At 55.2% G+C, this 24,205-nt stretch overlaps 2 protein-coding genes across 5 annotated transcripts in view; one reads left to right on the top strand and one right to left on the bottom strand.

The window, feature by feature from the left end:
* Positions 1 to 1,410: 1,410 nt before the first annotated feature.
* MAVS (mitochondrial antiviral signaling protein) lies at positions 1,411 to 10,459 on the bottom strand. Of its 3 annotated transcripts, none has more exons than XM_068149678.1 (7): positions 10,360 to 10,459; positions 9,172 to 9,300; positions 8,177 to 8,351; positions 7,594 to 7,820; positions 6,064 to 6,649; positions 5,221 to 5,372; positions 1,411 to 4,763 (listed from the first exon to the last, which is right to left on the bottom strand). In XM_068149678.1, exons 2-7 carry the CDS (start codon positions 9,286 to 9,288, stop codon positions 4,176 to 4,178), a joined length of 1,845 nt encoding a protein of 614 aa, XP_068005779.1. In that variant the 5' UTR covers positions 9,289 to 9,300; positions 10,360 to 10,459; the 3' UTR covers positions 1,411 to 4,175. The 3 variants fall into 3 exon arrangements, with proteins under 3 accessions (XP_068005779.1, XP_068005778.1, XP_068005780.1); XM_068149677.1 differs by lacking the exon at positions 10,360 to 10,459 and adding an exon at positions 9,695 to 10,352; XM_068149679.1 differs by lacking the exon at positions 10,360 to 10,459 and adding an exon at positions 9,695 to 10,352 and having other exon boundaries at positions 5,221 to 5,369.
* A 206-nt stretch (positions 10,460 to 10,665) lies between these two features.
* The window catches only part of PTPRA (protein tyrosine phosphatase receptor type A), a 170,715-nt gene continuing 157,175 nt past the window's right edge, over positions 10,666 to 24,205 (top strand). For both annotated transcript variants that reach the window (XM_068149675.1, XM_068149673.1), the window contains exon 1: positions 10,666 to 10,938. The gene's annotated coding sequence lies outside the window, so the exon portion shown is untranslated. The remainder of the gene's footprint in view (positions 10,939 to 24,205) is intronic.

Below are 24,205 nucleotides of genomic sequence, written 5' to 3'. Positions count from 1 at the left end.
CTGCTCCTAACGGCCCCCTGCGCCGGGGCGGGACAGCCTGTGAGGGAGCCACCAATCCCTGCTCTCCGCCGCACGGAACGACAGGCGGCTTGGCCAACAGCAGGCAGGGACTGGACGTCCGCAGACCATCAAGCCCCTCCTCCGCGCTCTGCCGCGGAGAGTGACAAGCGCGGCTGCCCAGTCGAATGCGAGAGTTCAGAACAGGGCGGGCAAAAACTGGCCCGCGGGGGCGGGTCCATGCGGTGCAGCGCTGGCCTATGGAGCCTTTAAGGGAGAGAATGACACGGCGACTACCCAATGACGGGCGGGAGAAGGCAGGCTGATTGACAGGCCCGGTAACTACGGCAACGCAGGAGGGGGCCGAAAGGAAGACCGCAGTAAGCCCGGCTCGGCTGGGGGCGGGGGGAGCCCTTCTTTGCATATGATTTGCATATGCAGATAGCGAGGCCGCCCTCTCCTCCTCACTGCGGACCTCGACCCTGGCCCGCCTTCGGTGGCACTGCCACGACTGGGGCCTGGGGGTCTTGGGCCTAAACCCCTCAGCCCCCGCCCACATTAACAGCGCTGACCCGGTGAAACAGCATCGGTGTTCCTCAGACTGAAGGGCAGGTTGGGGCAGGGCTCTGGCTTTGGGCAGGTTTTCCTCCTGCCGAGGAACAGACAGCAGAAAGAAATGCGTGAAAAGCTGTTCAACCCACAGGGAGAGGTACCTGGGAACTGTCACTGATGCCTGGACACCAGAGCTGAACCCAGAGCGGCCAAGACAGCACAGCTCTCTCTCCTGTGCGGCTCTGATTCAGCCAGAGCATCTGCACCACACACAAGTGGCAGCAACGTCCTGGACTTGGTGCCTATTGTCCACCTCAGGAAACATCTGCTCATGGTCTCCACCTGTTTACCTCTTCCCTTCCCTCCCAGCCTTCTACCACAGCTACTTGTGAACCCAATGTGCTTCCAGCTTGTAGTGGCTTGCAGCTTAGAGCTCTGTTTCAAAGCCTTTGGTGCACTTCTCAGCCCAGAACAGACCCAGTTCCTCTTTAGCAACAAAAGCATCCCGAGGAAGGACTTCTGCAGCTCAGCTATATGTTACCTCAAGAACCACCTGCATCCTGAACCTGCTGTTTGGCCTTCCTTGGACCTGCTGTCCAGCTGCCAGAGATGGAGCTGCTTGAAATCATTGATGGCAGAAGGGCTTCTCTAAAGGCTCCTGCAACAGGAAACCCAAAGTGTAGGAACCCACCCCAAAACCAGCAGAGGAGGGCTGCTGGGATCCTCCTGTGCAGTGTCTGCTCCCTGAGCAGATACATTGAGTGATTTAATTCTCCACCTTTCACAGGACAACTTGCTCCAGAGAAGCCTCCAGAAGCCATGACCCCACCCCTCAAAGTACAAACACACACAGCACCCTCGCCAGTTGCCCATAGGTTTATTATTCAGTTAGTAAAAGGCTTTCTTTTTCTTTAACAGATGTGCAGGGCATGGCTCATCTGCTGGTGACACTTTTAAAGTGCTACATCAGAGCTGTGAGAACACCAAAAAGTAGAACATGTGCTTTGATCCGGTCTGAGGTGGCATCAACCAGCTGTGTCACCAGAGAAAAGGCAAAGTGCACAAATGTGGCTACAAAGCAAGGGGAGAAGGTGGCAGGCAAGTGAAACATCAGAGAAGAAGGTCTTGGAAGGGAGGCTGCTGGTCTGGGAACTCGTGGATGGCCTCAAATCACACAGAAAGCATGGGGGGAAGGCACACATCCCCATCTCTAATGAATCTGGGATGGATTCTGCAGCCTGGTCACACAGGATCAGCACTCTGCTTTCAGGTGATAGAATGAGAGACAATGGCCTGAAATTGTGCCAGGGGAGGTTTAGGTTGGACATTAGGGAAAATGTCTTTCCTGCAAGGCATTGGAAGAGGCTGCCCAGGGAGGTGGTGGAGTCCCCATCCCTGGAGATGTTCAAGGAAATGTGTGGACACAGCTCTTGGGGCCGTGCTTGAATGGCCATGGCGGTGGTGGGGTGATGGTTGGACTAGATGATCTCAGAAGGCTTTTCCAACCCAAACAATTCTATGGTTCCATGATTTTGGTAAATACTGAGAGGTAATCATGAGCCTTTTCACAAGGTGAGTGGGTTTGGGGAGATGTCCTCACCCTCTGCAAATAAAGAGCAGTTCTGAGTGCTGCAAACTGCAGCTTTCATGGGGAGGTGATGGCTCTGTACAAAGCCCTGTTGACAAAGTGAGGAAAGCTGAGGAAGAAAATCAGCTCCCTGGGAGTGGTCCTTCTCCCTGCCTGGTTTTGGACAAGTCACCACAAGTCATATGGGGAGAACAGCCCCCATTTCCCCTCCTTCAGCAGAGGGAGTTGAGTGTGTGAAGGACATGTTGTCCTTACAGTGGATGAAGCACTGGGAACATCTCCAGTTCACCAGAGTACAGCCCTACTTCACTACTGCAGATATTTGCTGTCCTTATCACTTAAGGGAGGCATTTCTTGCATTTCTGGAACAGAGGGAAAGTTTTAGGAGGGAGATACAGCCTCTGATGGAGCCTCCCCACTGCAGGCTGAGTTCTGGGCATGATAGCTGCACTTTGCAGCCAGGATCTGGGGAGCTCCTTTCCCTCCTGCTCCCCTGCCAGCAGGAAGGTGGTGGCAGGAATACCTGAGGAATAAGCTACTGGACACAGTAAAGCAGAGAGGTCTAAATCTCCCTCTTTCAGTTTCAAACCATCACCCCTTGTCCTGCCACAACAGGCCTTGAGAAGAAGTCCCCAGCTTTCTGATCAGCCCTTTAAGTACTGAAAGGCCACCAGGAGGTCTCCCTGGAGCCTTCTCTTCTCCAGGCTCAACATCCCCAACTCTCTCAGCCTGGCATCACAGCAGAAGCCTTCCAGCCTTTGTGATCTCTTTTTTTTTACTGAGTGGGGCTGCTTCTCCTCCTGAAAGCTGCCCTGTGCAGGGAGAAGTTGGGAATATTTCTTTGGGCTTGAGGATTTGATCTTAGAAGTCTTGCAGCCCAATCCCCTCATACTCCAAACTAATCCCTGAGGATAGCAGGGAAATGACAATTTTGAATGGGACCTGCAGGGTAACTCCAGCATCTCAACCACTGGAACAGCTTCCTGCAGCTCACAGTCAACACTATGTGTCCCCACCTGGATGGAAGTTTCCTGGACTTCCATAGCACCAGGTGTCAGGAAAAGCCCAGCAGAAACATTCACCTGGCCAGCCAGGCTCTAAGAACACATCCTCAGACCTCAGCTACCAAGCAATCCTGCGTGGGACCAAGCCTGCTTAGCGCTGGCACCGTGTGAAAGGTTCCTCTGAAAGCATAATCTCACTTTCCCTGGCTGGAGGGGGGTGAAATGGGGTTGATCCTTGAGGAAGCTTGTTAGATGTGACTCTTTCCTGACCCTCAGCTGCATCCCCAGGGCATCAGTGCTTCAGGAAGCAATACCAGAGCCCATCCCTGGCCCTCAGGATGGCAGCTGACCAGAAAAGAAACAGCTCACACCTGATCTGGCCTCTGGCTCTCTTCACTGGCATGTCCCTTACCACCAATGAACAGAAGGTGACTTGGTGCACCAGGGTCCTGCCCACACACCCAGCACCAAGGGGCAAGGAGTAGTAGCAACAAGCCAAGGTCCCAGCAGCAGAACCAGAGCCACCAGGGCAAATTCAACATGAGGCACCTAGTGAAGGGTGCTCCACAGACCTTCAAGCAAGTTTTCAAGCCAAGAAGAGCAGACAGAGCCAATAATATCAGGTCCACTTTTACAGGGTGTCTGCAAAACTTCTCCATGCTGCACAGTCCAGGGGTCAGCCCTTAGACCACCAGAACATTTCCCTGGGGCTTCCTGAAAGATGTGGACAATCACAAGAACTTTCTTTTTGGTGCCAAGATGTCACTCCCTGAGCAAGACCCTCTCTATGACTGTAAAAGTAGAAGGCTACAGATCAGATGGTTGGGAAGCAGGGTAGGACCAGACCCAAACCCAACAGCATCACACAACCAAGGCCTCTTCCAGCAAAACCTCCCAGAAAGAGATGTAACACCAGCCCTACCATCTCCCCACAGCTGCTGCTCTCCAGGCTTTAAACATGTTGGCCAAATTCCTGCTGCAAAGAGGCATCACCTGGGCCAAGTGACAGTGCTGGCATCCCACCCCCTGCAGGGCTACTTCTGCAGTCGATTGTACACCAGAAAGGCTGAGATCAGAGCGATGCCCACAGCTGGAAGGATGTAGGGCAGGGATGGTCTGCTGCTGTCCCCAGGGGACACTCTGGCCTCAGGCAAGCTGCTCACAGCCCCATAGCCTGTGCTTGAGTCCAGAACTGGAGGGTTTCCATGGGCATTTGCTCCATCCTGGACGTTGTTGTCTTCCCTGAGCTGGATGCTGGGGTAGTGGTTCTCATGGATACTCAGGGAGGTGCTGTCCCAGCTGGGAGGTGGACAGGAATCTCTGCTTGCTCTGGCTTCCTCCTCTCCCCTGGGGTCTGCATGAACTGCTGGAGCTGGACATCTCAAGGAGACCCTGGAGAATGCTTCTCCTGACCTGGAGTCATCTGTGCTCACAAAGAGTGGGTCACTGCTGAGGCTGAGGCTCGACATAGAGAGGAGGGTACCTGGCTTGCTGAGCTCCACATCATCCTCCACACTGCTGCAGACACGTGTGCCAGAGCTCACCCGGGATGCCATCCTCCCAGATGGGACTTCCAAGCTTCCTGCAACATGTGGGAGAGGGTCCACCAAGGCTGGCTGCACCTTTGGGAGACAATGAGAGAGGCTGGGTACCACTGGAAGCATCCATCTGGCCTGGTCTTAGGCATGGCAAGCCCACCTCAGCCCTCAAGCACCACTAACAGCAAGTCTGGGTCACAGGTAACTGCCAGGGCTGGGACCCTCAGCGGGGCAGGGAAGTTTTGGAACTCTAGGGGAGAATCAGGAAGCATGGAAGCAGAGACAAGCAACAAGGAGAGGGGTGAAAAGAGACACCTGGAAGCCAGGAGACTGACTGGAGGGGAGTCAAAGCCTGACAAACCTTGGCTCTCTTCTCTCATGCTCCAAAGTACAGCATCCAGGTGGGGGCATGAACACATGAAAAAAGCTCTGAATAAACTGACCACCAGGTCAAAATCTGACACTGCAGCAGCCAATCTGCTCAGGGGGAGTTCACAAGGACCTGAATGAAATGCAAGTGGCAGAGGGAAAGGTCACCTACTGTCTCCTTTGCTGGAGAGTGAGTGTTGCTGGCCATCTCCCCCACAGGTGGCTTGTCTTCTTGTGCAAGATTCAGGGGAGTGGTGTGAGATGGAGAAGTGTCTGTAGGCACATGGGTAGCAACTGGAGTGGCTGTTTCCATCTGTGTGTCTGCTGGGAAGAAAACAAGACATTGTGTTCATCAGGAGACCTCCAAGAGCTCTGCTTCTCCCCAGGGATGCCACAGCAGGACACTCCCAGAGCCGTGGAAGTCAGGGAAAGGACCCAGCAATACCGGGTGCTGGTCATGGCCCTGGCTCTGCTGTGGCACTTGAGCTCTCCTCCTAGGTGCACATAAAGCAGATGGCACCATCCCAGCCAGCACCCCTAATATATTCCTCCCTTGCAGAGCAGGGTGACCCCAGGCTGATGAAAAGGTGTGGGGGGGATTATATCAGCAATGAACTAAATACCTTGGCCAAGTCCCGGTCAGGACAGCATGCCAAAGCACAGCGAGCCAACAACAAAACCAGGGAAAAACAAAGGAAAACAGGCAGCCAGGCTGGATTTCTGCACAACCTGACCTACTCCTTCCCTGCAGAAGGCCCCTGCAGTCCAGCAGATGGGCGACAGGAGAGCTCTTCTCCACATCTCCATGGGCCATGAAGGCAGACAACGTTGGGCTGCTGCCTGTCAGCAGCCACAGCTACCACCATTCTCTGGGAGGGTTCTCATGGCCTCCTGGCAGGGCCCTACCCACACCAGCACCTTCCCTGACACTTTCCATCCTCATTGCCAAACAGGATGGGCACTGGGCTGGACATGCAACCCTGCTCCCCATCAGCACAGTGGAGAGGAAACCCACCTGTATCTCCTCCATCTTCTTGCAGCATCCTGCCCCGTTTCTGCTCCACATCGAACTGCTGCTGGATGAGGAGGGGGCTGCGCACATCCACCAAGCTCCCCGGGGGCTCACAGCTGGGCACAGCTGGCTTTGTCGGTGTGGAGTCTGAGGGCTGCAGCCCCCCGCCGTGAGCATCCCCCTCCAGCCTCGGGGGCGACTCGGTGGAGATGTACAAGTCCTCCTGGGGCTCGTTGAGGGGTGGCCGGGGGCGGGGGGCAGTGCCCGGCTGCCTGGCTGGCAGCCCCAGGCCCGGCGCGCCGCGCTGCAGGTGGTTGGCGTTGCCAAAGCAGCCGTTGTCCACGCACACCGGCTGCTGCCGGCGGCTCAGCCAGGCCTGGCCCTGCTCGGGGGGCACGGCCGATGCCACAGCGGTGCCGGCTGCCCCATCCGTGCCGGCTGCCCCATCCGTGCCGGCTGCCCCACAGCTGGCCTCAGTGGGTCGCAGGAGGTGCCCCTCGCTGCCGTTCCCGTTGCTCGTTCCATCACAGACAACGCTGCCAGGCAGAGGTGCTTGGAGACTCTCTTGCTCTGAGAGGGCTTTGGAGAGCTGGAAGGAAACCACAGAATCAGTTCAGCTGGAAAAGACCTTCAAGATCATCGAGCCCAGCCACTCTCTAACTCTACCAAGGCTGCTGCTAAACCACGTCCCTCAGCACCACGTCTCTGCCTCTTTGAAACACCTCTACAGATGGTGATTCAGTCACATTCCTGGGGAGCCTGTGCCAGTGTTTGAGTATCTGAAAACCCTTTCAGTGAAGATGTTTCTTCAAATGTCCAACTTAAACCTCCCCTGCTCAACTTGAGGCCATTTTCTGTTGTCCTATTGCTTGTTACTTGATAGGAAAGAATGAGTCCCGCCTGGCTCCAGACTCCTTTCAGGGAGTTCATAGTATCATAGTATCAGTCAAGGCTGGAAGGGACCACAAGGATCATCTAGTTCCAACCCCCCTGCCATGGGCAGGGACACCCCACACTACATCAGCCTGGCCAGAGACTCATCCAGCCTGGGCTTAAACACCTCCAGGGACAGGGCCTCAACCACCTCCCTGGACAACCCATTCCAGGGCTTCACCACTCTCATGGGGAAGAACCTCCTCCTCACCTCCAGCCTGAATCTCCCCACCTCCAGCTTCATTCCATTGTACAACACAGCTGTGTTAAATTGCTGTACCAGGGAGCCCAGGCTACTAGAGCAGACCCTCCATGCCTGTCTGTGGCAGGGAAGCAGTTACAGGATTGTGTGTAGGCTATAGGATGCCAGACACAAGTATGGAATCATAGTCACAGAATCATTCTGCTTGGAAGAGATCTTAAAGATCATCAAGCCCAACCATTGACCCAGCACTGACAAATCATACAGCTAAACTACAAGAGGCTGCTTGGAGGGGGTCAGGGGTCCCTTAACACACCCAGCCCTACCACAGGCTCCCCACATCCCACTGTGGTTCAAAAGGGACCTTTGTGTCCCTGTCTGATGCATGCCCCACTCACCGACTCCTGCACTGGCATCCTGGTGTCCTGGTCAGTGGAGGCAACCCTGGGCAGGTCTTGGCACAGCTGCTCTGCCAAGGGCGCACCCGGCACCGGGACAGGCGCCGGGGTTGGGGTCTGGGCACGGGTGGGGGCAGCAGGATGGGCACCGCTGGCTGCAGGAGGGAGGGGAGCAGCAGCAGGAGCTGGCGCACCTGGAGGAGCTGAGTTGGTTTGTGACTGAGTACCTTGGAGAAAAAGACAAGGAGAGAGAGGATGTGTGGGGCAGAGGCAGCCCCTCATCTTTCCCTGCTCCTGCTCTGTCCCATCAGCCAAGCCTGCAGCACCACCAAATCCAGCTTCCCATCTCCCCCAGGCAACAAAGCCAGCCCACTGCCAACCCCAGCACCTTCAAACGAGGACCTGGCACCTCTGGGCACATCACCAGGGTGAGGGACAACTCTGGGGACAGTCACAGGCACCCTTGGGACACTGGGGCAGGGAGAGAGGCCAGCTGCTGAGCGGACACCAGGAGATGTGGGTCTGGCTCCCATCTCCACCAGACACCCCTGGGACAGCACTCAAAGCAGAGGAGGCCACGTACGGACTTGCCAGGAGTCGTAGACACGCTGCAGCTCGTCGGCCAGGTGCCCTGCGTTGTTGTGGCGCAGCGCATCGATGAGGTCAGGCACCCAGCCCTGCCGGCACTTCAGGTGCTGGTAGAACCTATAGACGGTGGCCTGGCTGCCCCGTGCCTCCTCCCGGGAGTGAAGCTCATCCTACAGAGAACACAGCAGCTCTGAGAGGCTCTGGTTGCAACCTACAGCACCTATGAATTGCCTGAACTACAGGGTGATGGGAAGTTCATCCTGAACAGAACACAGAAGGCATCCAAGAGATGGTCTGGCTTAGAGGTAAAGCAGATACACATTGCTTGAGCTATACACTGAAGGGTTCATCCCACATAAAACACACAGAGGATCTAAGAGAGGCTCTGGCTTCAACATAAAGCTGCCTGTGCTACACACTGAGGACCAGGCCCCCTGTGGGAAACATACAGCAGATCTAAATGAGGCTCTGACTTTAACCTAAGGCAGCTACATATTGCCTAGCTATATGCTGAAGTTCATCCTGTACAGAACACAGAAGGCATCTAAGAGATGGTCTGGCTTAGAGGTAAAGCCTGAATTCCACATGGGAGTGAACTTCATTGCATATAAAACACACAGAGGATCTAAAAGAGGCTCTGGCTTCAACATATGGCAGCTGTACATTGCCCGAACTGTATGGTGAAGGAAAGTTCACCTTGAATAGAATACAGCATCTAAGAAATGATCTGGCTTAGAGGTAAAGCAGCTGTATGTTGCCTGAGCTATAGTTTGAAGTGATGTTCACTGCACATAAAATACACAGGGGATCTAAGAGAGGCTCTGGCTTCCACATAAGGCAGCTGTACATTGCCTGAGCTGGAAGTTCATCCTCAACAGAACACACAGGGCATCTAAGAGGAGGTGTGGCTGGGACATAAGGCAAGCTCTACATTGCTTGGGCTGTATGGTGGGGAAGGAGGCTGGCAGGCCTGGGGAAGCAGGGCATTACTCTGTCGGCGTCGGTCAGGCAGCTCAGGGAATCGGCCAGCGATGCCACCCGGATGTTCCTGAAATCCCTCAGGTTTTTCAATATGTAGTCATACACCTTGTCTTCAGCAAACCCCATCCTGCTCCACACCTGCCCAGAGAGGGACAGAACGTCAGCAGAGAGCTGCTGGCAACGCTTGGCTTGCATAAAATCGTTTGGGTTGGAAAAGAGCCGTAGGATCATCAAGTGCAATCACTCCCCTAGCTCTAGGAAGTGTGGTGCTAAGTCGTGTCCCTCAGCACCACAGCTCTGTCTCCAGAATTCCAAACACCTCCACGGAGGGGATTCAACCACCTCCCTTAGGAGCCTGTTCCAGTCTAAGAACCCTTTCAAGGAACAAACTTTCATCTAAGACTGAACATAAACTTCCCCTGGCCAAACTTGAGGCCATTTCCCCATGTCCCATCACTCCTTCCTTGGGAGACCACCACCCACCTGGCTCTAACCTCCTTTCAGGAAGCTGTAAAGAGCCAGAAAGCCTCACCTCAGCCTCCTTTTCTCCAGGCTAAGTAACTCCAGTTCCCTTAGCTGCTTTTCTCTAGGAGCTTGGCTCTTCCACAGCAGCTCGGGCTCTTCTACACAAGCTTGGGCTCCTCCATAGGAACCTGGCTCCTCAGCGTGAACACCCAACCACGCCACACTGGCGACAGCCGCAAGGGGAAATCCCGGCCGGAAAACACGCCAAGAAAAAGCCTCCCCGGCTGAAGTTCACCTCTCGATTCCGTTTTCACAACCCCACTGCCTCCGGCGGTTCTCCAATATATATTTACTATGATTACTTTGGGGCCCGGGGTTTTTGCGCAAACCTTGGCACCGGGTCACGCTAGGCCACGGGGGACCAGCCGGAGGCCCTAGGCGACGTTGCTGGAACAGGACGACGGAAGGAAAAGCAACGTAGCAGCTCCCCGCGGAGCACGGCTGCCCGGGGGGTGGGGACGGCTGGGCCCTGCCTGTTCCCCCTGGCTAGGCCCTGCCCGCTCCCCCGGCAGGGCCGAGCCCTGCCTCTTCCCCCCGCCCGGGCCCTGCCTGCTCCGCTCGGCGGGCCCCGCGGCTCCCCGGGAGGCTCTATGCCTGTCTGTAAGGTTGAAGCTCTTCCGGAGCTCACTGTCCGCCGCGCCCCGGTGCCCCACCGCTCCACAGCCCCGATACCTTCTCCCGCCGCCGTCAGCGCTTCGAGCCCGCCCACCTGCACACGCCTCTGCTGCTGATTGGCCGCCGCTCACGCCTATGGCGGTGATTGGCAAACGCTGTAAAGAGGGGGGAAGTACCCTCCCTCTCGTCCCCTCCTCTCCAAGGCTGATGACGGCGGCGGGGCAGGGCACCCCTCGCCGCGAGGAGGCAGCACCAGCACGGCAGCGTCCCCGGCACCTATCGGGGCGGGGCATCCTCTGTGGCCCCGCCCCGGCCCCGCCCCGCCCTCGCCCTCCCACCCCTGTCAGCCGCGCGCGCCCTGCACCGAGCCGCACCATGGCGGCCACGGCGGGAGCGGCGCCCGGGCGCCTCAGGGCCGGCAGCCCGGCGGCAGGGCTCTGAGGGGCAGCGGCGGCGGGGTCTCCCCCCCTCCCCTTCCCCTTCCTCCTCCCCTTCTTTTCCCCCACCCCCCCCCAACCCCAAACCCCCGACCCCCGCGCCCTCCCCCGGCGCGGCTTCCATGGTCGCGGCCTCATACCGGGGCGGCGGCGAGCGCCAGCGAAGGACGAGGAGCGGGGCCCGCGCCCGGTGCTGCAGGTGAGCGACCGCCCCGGCTTTGGAGAGGGGAACGGGGCCGGGGGTGTTGCGGAGGGGTGGGGCCTCTGCGGGCGTCACCCACGCGTGGGGCCCGGCTCGGGTCCCGTGTGTCCCCCGGTGAGCTTTATTATGCTTTTTTATTAACGAGGATAATGAATTTGTCACGGGTGAGACACGTGGGGTTTCGCGCGGCCCACCTGTGGAAGTTCACATGCCCCGCACCCCTGGGGTCAGAGCTGGGGAACCCCTCCAGCCCCCCTCAAGCCGAGCACCCTGCTGGGGTCACCCCGCGGGTGAGCGGCCCTCCGGCCGTGCAGGTGCTGGCCCTGGGCCTGTGCCGGCGGTGCGGGGCTGCTTTGGGTACAGCAGTCCTACGGGCTCCGGGGCTGTCCCCTGCTCCGAGCTGGAGCCTGTGATGGGACGTTCCTCCTCGACAGCAGCTCCGAGGGCTGTGTCCCTTCTTCGTCACGAGGTCCCAGGGCTGTGTCCCTTCCTTGATGCCAGATCCAGGAGCTGTGTGCTCTCCTCGCTGCAAAGTCCAGGGGACTGTGTCCCCTCCTCGGTGCCAGGCCTGAGGGCCCTGTTCCCTCTTTATTGCAAAGTCCGATGGCCGTGTCCCCTCGATGCCAGGTCCGAGGGCTTTGTCTCTTCCTAGTTATGAGGTCCGAGGGCCGTGTCTCCTCCTTGATGCTAGGCTCAATGGCCGGGTCTCCTTCCCATCATGAGATCCGATGACTGCGTCCCCTTCCCAACGTGAAGCCCAAGGGCTGCATCCCTCCTCACCATGAGGTCTGAGGGCTGTGTAAGCTCCTTGCCCCGTGTCTCCACACACCCCCAGTGGGAACACACAGGCTGCCACCAGGCTCTGCCACGTTCTGGGCTCTCAAGCTGGAGTGGATGTGTCTTCCCTCTTTGGCCAGTGCTTGCTTATTTCTGATCTTGGATGTCATCAAGGGTGGAAAATGTGACAGGAAGGAAGGGAGGCTTTTTTTTTTTTTGGCTTTTTTTTAATTCCCCTCCTGCTAAATATGGACTGACATTAAAATCCAAATACTGTCATGAAAGGAATCCCAGCCCCTGTTTGTTGGACGAGGGAAAACCAAATGTTTTGTGGCTCTTCGGTTCCAGCTGGGAAGTTTCGCAAGGAGCGGCATGGTCCTTGCCGAGAGCCTCAGGAATTTACTTTGCTTGTTCACAGGGCTCTCTCCATAGAGCATTATGCTCAAACAAAACAAAACTCAAGTCAGCCCTTCGCTGCCTGCCCCTGGCTGCTGCAAGCCTGCAGGATGCCTTGAAAATATTGAGGGGTTTCTCCCCTTCTCTACGAGAAGGTCTAGAAACAAAAAGGGCTGTGGGGCGAATCAACCCGCAGCCCCAACAGGAGTTTCTCATCTTTCTTGATGCCAATTCCTGTTGCAGCAGCAGCCGGTGGTGAGGAGGGAGGAGGTGCACAAGGTGGCTGCAGCCAACACAGGGAGCTGCTGGGCTTGCAGGGAGGATTTATGTTTCTCTTCAGATGCAAACTCCTGCCGTTTGGGGAATGGGTTGGGAAATCGTCTGGATGGCAAGGAAGAGGACCCTGTAGATGGTCATGGTGCTGCCAGCTCCCCCAGGGACTTCTGGTGTGGTCAGAATGAAGAGCCAGGATGGTTTTTCGGGGATGTGGACCACAGCTTTGGTGGGACCTGAGGGTGCTCTGTGAGAGAGACTCATCTGTGCTGGGCAGAAAATGGACACTGCCACATTCCACTTCCACGTGTTCCTCTCCCATCCCTGCTGGGGGGAGATGGCTGTGGGAAGCTCCAGGGCTTTTTCCTGGTCTTCATACCAACAGTTTGTTGAAGCAGTGTGGGGGGGTACTGGGAGGTGCTGAAAATAGCAGTTCCCCATTTCCAGGGCCCTGCTGTCCTGGCGTTGGTGTGGCTGTATTGTTTGCAAGCTAATAGGATACATAGCTCTGCTCTTCTGAAATGTCACTCGCCAATAGCTGATGCTTTGTGTGGATCTGTGATATTGGTTCCATTCCAACATCAACATCCTTGTGGAAGAGCAGTTTGAATTCCCTTTCTCCCTGTCTCCACCCGCTGCTTGCCTACATCTGCTCTTCTCCGACCCTCGGTGCCTGCAGCGGGACAGTGGGTTCTGATCCAGCAGGAAAGGGACAGAATCCCAGTGTGATGGAGATCCTTCAGTTCAACACCCCTGCAAAAGCAGGGGCACCCCCAGCAGGTTGCCTAGGATCACAATGTCCAGGTGGGTTTGGAATCTCTGCAGAGAAAGAGACTCCACAAACTCCCTGGGCAGCCTGCTCCAGGGCTCCAGCACCCTCCTAGGAGTATTACCTTATGTTTAGGTGGCTGCATGATGCCTCAACACCCCCCCCAGGGACTGTGGAGGGATTATTTCAGGTGGAACTGGTGCTTGTACGCTTCCATGGGGTCAGGGGTAGTTCAGCAGATCCAGAAGCTGCTGGCTGGTGCGTTATTGGTGGTGTTACATGAGAAGGAGGTCAGCCCTCGTGGCTGCGTTCTGGTCTCATTCACAGCCGGCGTTCTGCTCTTGAAAGAAAACAAATCCCAGGGCTTTCCTGTCATGGTGGAGATCGTTTGAGTGTGAGCAGGTCCATAAGCATCTCGGAAGCCTGCGGACAGGAAGAAGCACTGGAGTGGAGAGGTAGGAAATGTCCACGTTTGTAGCAGTGGGCTGATTCATCTCCCTGCTCTTAACTCTTTCCCTCCTGCTCCCGGGGAGGTCCAGATGGCTTGCTTGCCGGTTTGGAGGCCGAGGAGACTATTGACAGCTCTCCTCTAAGCTGGATGGCAGCCCCCTGCTGGGTTTTGTCCCTTGTGTTTCCGTGGTTTGGGGTGGCGCTGGGCTGGGCTGCGGGGGGCGTGTGGTTATCTGCGCCGGATAGCCGGAACGCCGGCAGCCACGTTAGGAAGGATTAATATTTAATAGATGGGGTATGAGCCCTTGTGCTTAATCACTCTCTGAAGGGCTTAGGAGGAGATTTACCAAGCAGCAGGCGATTCCCCAACTGCCCAGAGTCACTCCTTGCCTCTTCCTCGGGAGCAGCTGGTCCTGGCTATCGCTAGAGGCTGGCCTGAGCCTGTTCTTCCTGATGTCTGTAGCTTTGGTGAGCGGGTAGAGTGGCTTTCATCACGAGGCCTTCCTTCTCACGAAAGCCACAAGAAACACTGGGGATCCTTTCTCTGTGACACAGCTCACCAGGCTGTGCTGCCAGCTGCAGCACCCAGCGCTGCGTGAAGCTTTGGGTGTAGCCGGAGCTCGTGGGAAACGTGTCCTGGGCTCAGCGCGTGCCGGCACTGTCACACACCTCTGCCCGGCCGTGAGGCCAGGGCTGGCCCAGCCATGCTCTCCTCTGACTAGTGTCTTCAGGAGGCCCTCAGTTTCCTCTTGGTGGCTCTGGAAACCCCTGAGACATTGGTGCTGCTTCCCACACTGACCCATGGTGGGCTTTCCTGCGGTGTCAGGTGTTTTGTGGCGCAGCTGCTCCTCAGGGTTGGGCGCTGCTCTGTGCAGGGAGGAGGTGATGGTGGGGAACACAAAGCACCTATCTTGACCACTGCATAGCTTGGGAGACCTGGCTCTCTACAACTCCCTGAGAGGTTGGAGCCAGGTGGGTGCTGGTCTCTTCTTCCTGGCAGCAAGGACGAGAGGAATCGGTCTCAAGCTGCACCAAGGGAGGTTTAGATTGGACATTGAAAGAAACATCTTGAATGAAAGGGTTCTCAAACACTGGAGCAGGCTCTCCATCCCTGGAGCTATTGCACAAATGCTGATGCAGGTGGTTTAGCACCACACTAGGTAGAACTGGAGAAAGGTTGGACTCAGTGATCTTAAAAGTCTTTCCCAACCAGAACAACTCTCTGATCCTGTGTCTCACAGGGCTACATCTGCCCATGCTCTGTATGGCTGGAGCTGTTGGGGCTCTGCATGTCCCACAGGTCTGTGTTGAGCTGGTTTAAGGTCGGGAAGTGGAGGTCTTGTTGTGGCTCTGATGGGGCTGTTTGGTTTCAACTAAATGTGAGGCTTGTGTCTTCACCCTGGGAAAGCCTGCTTTGGGTTGCCTCCATTTCCCTGTCTTCCCTGCTCTGACTCGAAATCCATCAGCTGTGGCCATCAAACCCATGTCTGATGTGGTTACCCATCAGGTACCACCGTGTTTACGGTGGCTGCAGTTATGATGGTGGAAGTTGAAACAATCAAGTGTGGATTGGGTTTTGGCATGTTGGGCATGTAGGAAATCCTGGTGGCTCCTGTAGCAGGCATGGAGGTTAGAAATGCTTTGAATGGCTTCTTCCCCAAAAGATGTGTGAGAAAACCCCCCTTTTATTCCATGTGCAGACAGATCCCTTGCTTGGGCACCGAGTCCTCTTTATTCCACAATAATTTGTTGTCCTAATTCTTTCCTGTTGAAGCAACTCCATTCTGTATGGAATAATTAGTACTAATTTAGACCTGGGATGGAAAACAAGAGTTGTCCAACTTCAGAAGAGTAGAGCAGAGCATAACCTCTGCCTCTCCTGTGTGAGTCAGGTTGTGCCATGCTGTCCTTCTTACAAAGCAAAATGAAAAGCAAACATCCTGGGTTGGTAGGAGGGGGCAGGAGATGTAGGTGTCACCAATTTTAAGCCTTCTGCTCGCTGCAGGGAGCAGAGGACATCTGTGGTGAGGGTGAACAGACCACCACCACCACCTCCTTCCTTCTTGGCTAACACTGAGGAACAAATAAACAAAGCTGTTCCCACCACAGCGCTGTGAGAAGCTGCTCCTGAGCCGGTCTGGCGTGTTGGTGTATGCCTGGCGCCCCGGCCAAGTGCTGGAGACCTTTTGATTGCCGTAGCAAGGACTTCCACATCCTGCTCCACAGCCTAGCCCGAGCCACGGCTGTATTCTGGTCCTTCCGGGAAGACATCCCTGTTTTCCCTTCCTCTGCCTGGAGAGGGGTCAGATTCCTTCCCTCCCCCAAGCCCTTGCCTGTTTGGGCAAGGGGAGGCGCAGGCATCCTTCCTGGCTTCCTCGGCGCTCACCTGGGACTCGCGGCCACCTTCCTTGGCGCTGGTAGGTTCGTGCTTTCTGGTGGTGAGCACTGAGGCTGTGTCCTTCTGGTTTTATCTGGAGTGTTGCCTGAATGTCTCCTCAGGCTGAGCCCTGGGGTGGTGGAAGTGGGAGATGCCTAGCCTGGAAGTCCCAGCTGTCAGGAGACGCTCTGCATGTGAGATGGGCTTCCGGTGTCTGGACAGCCAACTGCACAAACCCCTGGCTGACGCTACCTGCTTGTAGGGTCAGATGGGGCGGGGGTTGAGACCTGAACTGATAAGCTGGGGGTCCAAAAGACTCCAAGGTAGGCTGATAAGAGCAGGTTAAGCTGCGGGCGGAGGAGCTGCAGCAGCATACCAGGCTGCAAAACAGCGCTCGGCGTGTCGCAGCTTGTAGGGCTGTGCATCTGAGTTAAGTAACCAGGCAGGAAGCCTTGATTCAGGTGTGAGCAGTGAATCAATCGGTGCTGGGGTGCTGTCTGTGTGGAGGAACCAGGTCCCCCTCGGGCTCACTGCCTTCACATATCGTGCCTGAGGTTTAAACACCACCTCTCTGAGTGAGGGTTGTTCTGATGATCTAAACCCCACGGGTTTAGCTCACTTTGGTCTCCACCCCATTGATGATGACCCATCTCAGGGGCTGCAGAGAGCAGCAGATGTATCTGATTTAACTGCTGAAGGTAGGTTGTCTTCCTGGGGCCGTGCTCAGAAATTCTTCTCCAAGGAGCTGGGCATCTTCTGACCAGAAGGCAACTTGTAGAAGGTTCCCCCAAAGCTGGTGCTGAACCCTCCTTGCTTGTCTTCCGTGCATCCATGTGTGCCATCTTCCAGGGCTCTTCTCTATAGTGGACAGTCTGGCATGCTCACACAGGGTCAGCTGCAGTTGGCCAGGTGGCAGGGAGAGCAGCAAGCAGAGGTGGTGTGAGAAGGATGGACTGGGCAGCTCTGGTGCTCCTCTGGGAACACTGCTAAGAGCTGCAGTGAGGTGGCTCAGCTGCAGCGGTGAACTCGCAAACTGAGAAGCAGATCCTCCTTTAACCCCTGCACTGTGTGGGGTCCATCTCTCACCTGCAAGCCTGGGTTTTCAGAGCTGGTGTCTCAGCTGACACGCTGGGGATCTCAGACACTTCATTCACAAGCTGCTGCTGGCTGAGGGCTGGGATTGCTAATTTGTGTTGGTAAATTACGTCATGGTTCGTGTCAGTGAGTGCTCTGCAGCCAGGAAATTGTTCCTGGCCTCATCGTGCTTTGCAACTAGCTTGAAGTCCTGCTTGCTCCCAGCTGGGCACCTCTGACTTCTCCATTTGAAACGATCCCCCCCTCCTTGTGAGCTTGCAGGTGCTGGGTTCCCCAGTTCAAGAGAGATGTGGACAGACTGGAGAGCGTCCAGTGAAGGACCAGAGAGATGATCTGGGGACTGGAGCATCTGTGCTCTGATGAAAGGTTGAGAGCCCTGGGGCTGTTCAGCCTGGAGAAGAGCAGCCTGAGAGGGGATTCTCTCAGTGCTCAGCAAGACTGAGCAAGAGAATGGGGCCAGACTCTTGCCAGTGGTGCCCAGTGACAGGACAAGGGGCAATGGGCACAACGTGGATCCAGGAGGTTTCATCTGGAACTTATGAGGAGAAACTTCTTTGGTGTGAGGGTGCTGCAGCCCTGGAGCAGGCTGCCCAGAGAGGCTGTGGAGTCTCCTTCTCTGCAGAGATTCCAAACCCACCTGGACATTGTGATCCTGGGCAAGCTGCTGTGGGGATGACCCTGCTTTATCGGGGGGGGGGGAGGTTTGGACTAGGTGATTCCCAGAGATCCCTCCCAACCCCCACCATGCTGGGATTGAGGAAAAAAAGAAAGGGAAAGGAGGAGCTGGAGGTTATCCCACTGGCTGTAGGAGGACACCCTGCTTGCTCCATTCATAGCTGTGCTTATTCCAGTCATGAAAGACTCTGCTGTGCGCTGTGCAGACCCAGCCCTGACCAGGGACAGGAGGAGGAGCAGTGGTGGAGGAAGAAGCAGCCTGCCTGGGCACTGAAATAGGTTTGTGGAAAACAAGGCAGGAAGGAACTCTGGTCTGGCTGCTGGTGTCAGGGTGACCTAAGAGACTTGGCTAAACCCAGGGGACAGACAGACCAGTTACTAACCTCACGATGCTGTTAGAAGCGTCTGAAAGGCAGAAGCCCTTAAGCAAGTAAATCTTGCTGATTAAGAGGAGAAATATGAAGAACAGGATTTGCTTTTTGCAAACAATACCAACCAAAAAAAGCAGCATTCTAGTGGTTTGTGAGGGCTCCAGCAGCACTCTGGGCAAGGGCAGCCTCTCGTCCCAGGCACTGTGCACACAGCGTGGGGATCTCCTGGCTCTCAACCTGATGGCTTGGAAGGAGCAGAGAGGTTTCTCCCGGTGGTGTGTGGCAGGGCAGCATGCAGAACCACCCTGCTGCTTTACAATTTGAATAATGTTTTTGTCATGCCAGCAGATAATCATCTTGTTTTTGTTCCAGAAGCAAAGCTCTTAGGGATATGTTGGAGAAGCCTGGAAATGCTGCCATGTGTTTCCCGGTGCTGCTGAGCTGGGAGTGGGAATTCAGAGCCTCTGGGCTTCACTTGCTGGAAAAATGACCACTCTGGGGTGTGAAGGCCCAGCAGAATACCTCCTGGTCTGCTCTAAGCTCTGCTTGTCCTTCAACCCAAACCATTCTGTGGTTCTGTTCTGTGTGGGTGTTGAGTCAGTCTCTGTACCTCTGGCTGGAGGTACAGATTCTCTCTGTTGTAGGCAAAGTTTTAGCCAGCCCAAATGCAACTTGGAACTGCAGAATGGGTTGGGTTGGAAGGCACCTTTAAAGGTCATCTAGTCCAGCCTCCCTGCAGCCAGCAGGGACATGTGCTGCCCAGGGAGGTGGTGGAGTCACCATCCCTGGAGGTGTTGAAGAGGGGATTGGATGTGGCACGTGGAGCCATGGTTTAGTAGCCATGAGGTGTTGGGTGACAGGCTGGACTTGATGATCTTTGAGGTCTTTTCCAACCTTATTGATTCCATGATCTGCAACTAGAGCAGGTTGCTCAGAGCCCCAGAACAACCTGACCTGGGATGGTTCCAGGGATGGGGCATCTCCTACCTCTCTAGGCAGGGTCTCATCACCCTCAGTGTAAAAACCTTCTTCCTTCTCCTTGGTCTAAAACTCCTTCTTTTGCTCACAACAGGCCATGCTCCAAAGTCTGTCCCCAGCTTTTCTGTAGACCCACTTCAAGTACTGAAAGGCCACCAGAAGGTCTCCTTGGAGTCTTCTTTTCTCCAAACTCAACAACCCCAACTCTTTCAGCCTGGCCTCCCAGCATTGTTGTGGCCTCCTCTGGCCCTGCTCCAAAAGGTCTCTGTTTGTGCTGTGCTGAGGACCCCAGAGCTGGCCCCAGCACTGCAGGTGGGGTCTCAGCAGAGCACAGCAGAATCCCCTCCCTGCCCATGCTGCTGGGGATCAGCCCAGTACACAGCTGGCTCTGGGCTGTGATTTTTTTCACCCACCTGCACCCCCAAATCCTTCTCCACAGGGTTGCTGTCCAGCTCTTCATCCCCCAGCTTGTGTTGGTAGCAGGGATTGGCTGGACTTGACATCAGTCTCCTGGAAGACACTAATGCTATCCATGCTAGGCTGAACGATGAATTAGAGATGAACATGGATGAGTTAGAAATGAATAATAAATCAGAAAGCATGGATAATCCTCAAGATCTTCTCTTGAGGAGACTTTAAACCTCTTTAGCTCCAGCCAGGGAGTTGTTTTTAATCCCAGTTGCTGTGTAGAATTTGCATTCTCCTTGGGTGGCAGGACAGGAATGCCAGGGAGGATCCTCGCTCGGCTCAATGGTCGCAGCTCCTATTTAGCTACTTGACTCCATGCAAGCCAGTGGCCAGGATTAAAAAGGCTGAATTGCTGTCTAAGATGATCTGAGAGTGCATGGCAAAGCCATGGGAAGGCTGTTTTCCTGGCTAGCCTGGATTTGCTCTGCAGTTTCACAAGCCAAGTCTCGGCGCTTTTCAGTTCTGCTTCACTCAGTCCTTCAAAGTCTTCCTACCTTGCAGCGGCTTCCAACAGCTTCCTTTGTGGGCCCCTCATTTTTAACATCACTTTGACCATTGTAATGGTTGCATTTGCTTTGAGTCCTTCACTGGGCTCTGAAAGTCTGCACAGCCTGGGGAGCTGATCTGGAGCAGGCTGAAGACATCTCTCATGAGTCCGGGGGACAACCTTGTACACAGAGCTGCCAAGCCATCTGCCATCATTTCTGTGCCCGGCTTGATCTGCTGTGCTTGTGTGCCAGTTGTTTTTTGACTCCAGTAGGAACCCAAAGGTGAAAGAGATCTTAGGATGAGGAGGCACTGGCACAGGTTGTCCAGAGAATGGATGCCCCATCCTGGAAGTGTTCAAGGCCAGGCTGGGCAGAGCTTCAGTCAGGTTGGTCTAGGGGAAGGTGTCTCTGCCCAGGGCAGCCTGTTGGAACTAATTGTGACCTAATTGTGGCCTTCCAGTATCTGAAAGGGGCCTACAGGAAGGCTGGGGAAGGACTTCTCAGGATCTCAGGTAGTGATAGGACTAGGGGGAATGGAATGAAGCTGGAGGTGGGGAGATTCAGGCATGATGTGAGGAGGAGGTTCTTCCCCATGAGAGTGGTGAAGCCCTGGAATGGGTTGTCCAGGGAGGTGGTTGAGGCCCTGTCCCTGGAGGTGTTTAAGGCCAGGCTGGATGAGGCTCTGTCCAGCCTGATCTAGTGTGGGGTGTCCCTGCCCATGGCAGGGGGGTTGGAACTAGCTGATCCTTGTGGTCCCTTCCAACCCTGAATGATACTATGATAGATGCACATTAAGGTCCCTTCCACCCCAAACTATTCTATGATTGAATAAGGGCAGCTTGCAGCCTTGTTTGTCTGTGCATCTAAGAACATCTTCTCTTGCTCATTCCCTCCGGCATGTAGAAGAAGAGTGACTCTTCCATCCCCTCCTCAGCTGAGGCTCCAGAGAGGCTGGCAAACCTGGTGGCTGTGTGAAAAATTAACTCCATCTCAGCTGAAACCACAACAGAGCATTCTCCACCTTGATTCCACCAGCATGTTAAGATAGTTTAAAGGGTCCTCAAAGTGTCTCCATCCCTGTCAGTTGCTGTGGAGAGGGACTGTATGGGAGATTGCATCTCTTGGTCAGGGCTGCAGGGGAACTCCTGCTGATACTGGTGAAAAAATGGTGCTGCTGGTGCATGTTCACCAGGGTGGTGGATGTCTTAGAATCACAACATGTTTTGGACTGGAAGGGATCTGTAAAGGCCATCTAGCCAAGCCTCCCTGCAATCAGCAGGGACCCCTGCTCAGAAGCTCAAACAACCTGGCCTGGAATGGTTCCAGGGACAGGGCATCTCCCACCTCTCTGGGCAGCCTGGCCTGTGCCTCACCACCCTCAATGCAGAACATTTCTTCCTTCTAGCCAGTCTAAATCTCCCTTTTCTGGTTTGAACCATCACCCCTTGTCCTGTCACAACAGGCTCTGCTAAAGAGTCTGTCCCCAGCTTTCTTGCATGTCCCCTATAAATATTGAAAGGCCACAAGAAGGTCTCACTGGAGCCTTCCAATGTCTTGATCCACCCAAGTGAGGTCATGGATGCATCCATGTGTCTGATCCTGCCTTGTGTCCATGCCTCATCTCCTGTGTGCTAGAGGATTGACAAAGGAGTAAAATCTTGGACTCTGTTGAGCCTTCCTTGAAGTCTGTGGAGCTGAGCTCAATGCCTGTGCAGAGGCAGTTGTCATTCCTCCAGGATACAGCACGTTCTGGGGGGGTGGTTCAGTTTATGTAACTTCCCATATGGTGCCCTCTTTGTGGAGAAACTTGGAAGATAAATTGTGAAATGCAGGGAGCTGTCTGAAAAGGGTAGACCCTCAGCTGGATCTCAGCCTCTTTGTGGTAAGAAAGAGGAACCCAGGGAGCCTGTCTCCTTCTTTTCTCTCTCCTTACAGCTGAGTGAGCAGCATGGGATGGAGCACCTGATGCTGCCCCATTGCCCAACACTGCAATGCTCAGCCTGGTGAGCTGTCAGCAGACTGAGGAGCAAGCACATGCTGTTAGGGAGAAGAATGGTTTCTCCATCTCTGTGGTGCATCTCTGCCCAGCACAGGCTGGTGGTGTTGGTGGAACCTTAAGTTGGTGCTCATGGAACCAGCAACCAGCTGATGGACCTGATCTTGCCAGAGCTGCATGCTCTCTGCTCCCATGTAGATCTAGGAGATCTGAAGACACATGCCATCTTGTAGAAGAGGGTCCTTTGTCCTGTCACAACAGATCCTGCTGCAAAGTCAGCCCCTTTAAGCACTGAAAGGCCACCAGGAGGTCTCCCTGGAGCCTTCTCCTCTCCAGGCTCAACAACCCCAACTCTCTCAGCCTGAACTTCCAGCCCTTCCAGCATTGCTGTGGCCTCCTTTGGCCCCACTCCAACAGGTCCATGTCTGTGCTGTTCTGAGGACTCCAGAGCTGCAGGTGAGGTCTCAACAGAGCAGGGGCCAGAATCCCCTGCTGCCCACACTGCTGGGGATCAGCCCAGGACACAGCTGGCTCTGGGCTGGGAGTGCACAGTGTCAGCTCATGTCCAGCTTTTCTGCCATCAAGTCTTTCTCCACAGGGCTGGTCCCCGGCCCTTCATCCCCAGCCCATGTTGATACTGGGGATTGTCCTGCCACATGTGCAGGACCTTGCACTTGGCCTTGTTGCATGTCATGAGGTTCACATGGGTCTGCTTCTTAAGCCTGTCCAGGTCCCTCTGGATGATGTCCTGTCCCTCAGACTTGTCAACTGCTGCACTCAGCTTGGTGTCATCTCCAAACTGACTGGGGCTGCACTTGAGCCACTGTCCATGGCATTGGTGGCTCAGTCACAAGTGTAAGAGCAACTGCAGGCCTGACACTGCCAGTTTGCAGCCTGCCTCTATCAAATCCCCTCATTACAGACTGTGATTATCTGAAAAGATCCATTTACAGTCCCTCTCCACCCCACTGCAGCCCAGCCAAGAAGCCCAGCCCCCAGCCCACCCCTTTTTGAACTGGAGAGACTGAATTTTCATTCTCAAAACTCTGCTTGTTGCCTGAAGGATGGAGAGCAGGGAAGTCTGTGCACATGAGGTGGAAAGTCCTGGGGGGGGGAAAAAAAATGCTTCAGAGATGAGCCACCAGGCAACTCTGATGGTAAGAGGGTGGAAACTTCAGCCAGGGCTGCTGGGCAGTGCAGCAGCCTCTCAGCAGTGACGGGAAAGCTGAGCTCCTCAGCATCTCAGCCCAAGAGCTGACCTATTCAGTGGGGGATTTTTGAAGCCTCTGCAAGATCCTGACTGTTCTCAGGAAGCCAAGAGCTTTGCAGTTGCTCAATACTGGCTCAGCTGCTATTGTATGGACTATTTGGAGTGATTTTTGCCTTTGCAGAGTAGGTTTAGAGTTCTGAACATGGCCTGTGTGGAGATCAGCGTGTGCAGCTCCTGTGGAAGGCTGTGGCAGGCTGGAAGCAGTGCAAGGCTCTCATGGCTGCAGCAAGGGCAGCAGAGCTGGCCTGAGGTTCCACTGAGGTGCTGCCGGGCTTTGGTGACCATTAAAGGTGAGGGTGTGGCTCAGTTTGTGAGAGAAGCTTTAAAATCCTGCTGTGCAGTGGTTAAAGGGCTTTCTCTAACGGTGTGAGTGCTCATGGAGCCACCAGCACAGGGAAGAGGCTGTGGTGTGCACAGAGGGGCTTCATTTTGGACCAGTCACAGTATCACAGTATAACTTAGGTTGGAAAGGACCTCGAGGATCATCGAGTCCAACCTATCAACACAGACCCCATGACTAGACCATGGCACCAAGTGCCACATCCAATCCCCTCTTGAACACCTCCAGGGATGGTGACTCCACCACCTCCCTGGGCAGCACATTCCAATGACGAATGACTCGCTCGGTGAAGAACTTCCTCCTCACCTTGAGTCTAAACCTCTCCTGGTGCAGCTTGAGACTGTGTCCTCTTGTTCTGGTGCTGGGTGCCTGGGAGAAGAGACCACCCCCTTCCTGGCTACAACCACCTTTCAGGTAGCTGTAGAGGGCAATGAGGTCACCCCTGAGCCTCCTCTTCTCCAGGCTAAACAATCCCAGCTCCCTCAGCCTCTCCTCACAGGGCTGTGGTCAAGGCCTCTCCCCAGCCTTGTTGCCCTTCTCT

This window comes from Melanerpes formicivorus, unplaced genomic scaffold (genome assembly GCF_026170545.1).
Source record: "Melanerpes formicivorus ecotype bairdi unplaced genomic scaffold, bMelFor1.0.p_v2 SCAF_18, whole genome shotgun sequence".
In the NCBI taxonomy this organism is placed as follows: domain Eukaryota; kingdom Metazoa; phylum Chordata; class Aves; order Piciformes; family Picidae; genus Melanerpes; species Melanerpes formicivorus.
The sequence above is the reverse complement of the archived record's forward strand: the minus strand, read 5'-3'. Positions and strand labels throughout refer to the sequence as shown.

Bases quoted from the DNA above. Each gene is read 5' to 3' on its own strand.
- MAVS (XM_068149678.1), bottom strand. From the start codon at position 9,288: ATGGGGTTTGCTGAAGACAAGGTGTATGACTACATATTGAAAAACCTG. The intron at 8,352-9,171 runs GTAATGCCCTGC...TGTTCTCTGTAG, and splicing joins GCCTGACCGACGCCGACAGA to GATGAGCTTCACTCCCGGGA. The intron at 4,764-5,220 runs GTAGGTGACCTT...TGTCTCCCAAAG, and splicing joins ACTCTCCAGCAAAGGAGACA to GTGCAGCCAGCCTTGGTGGA.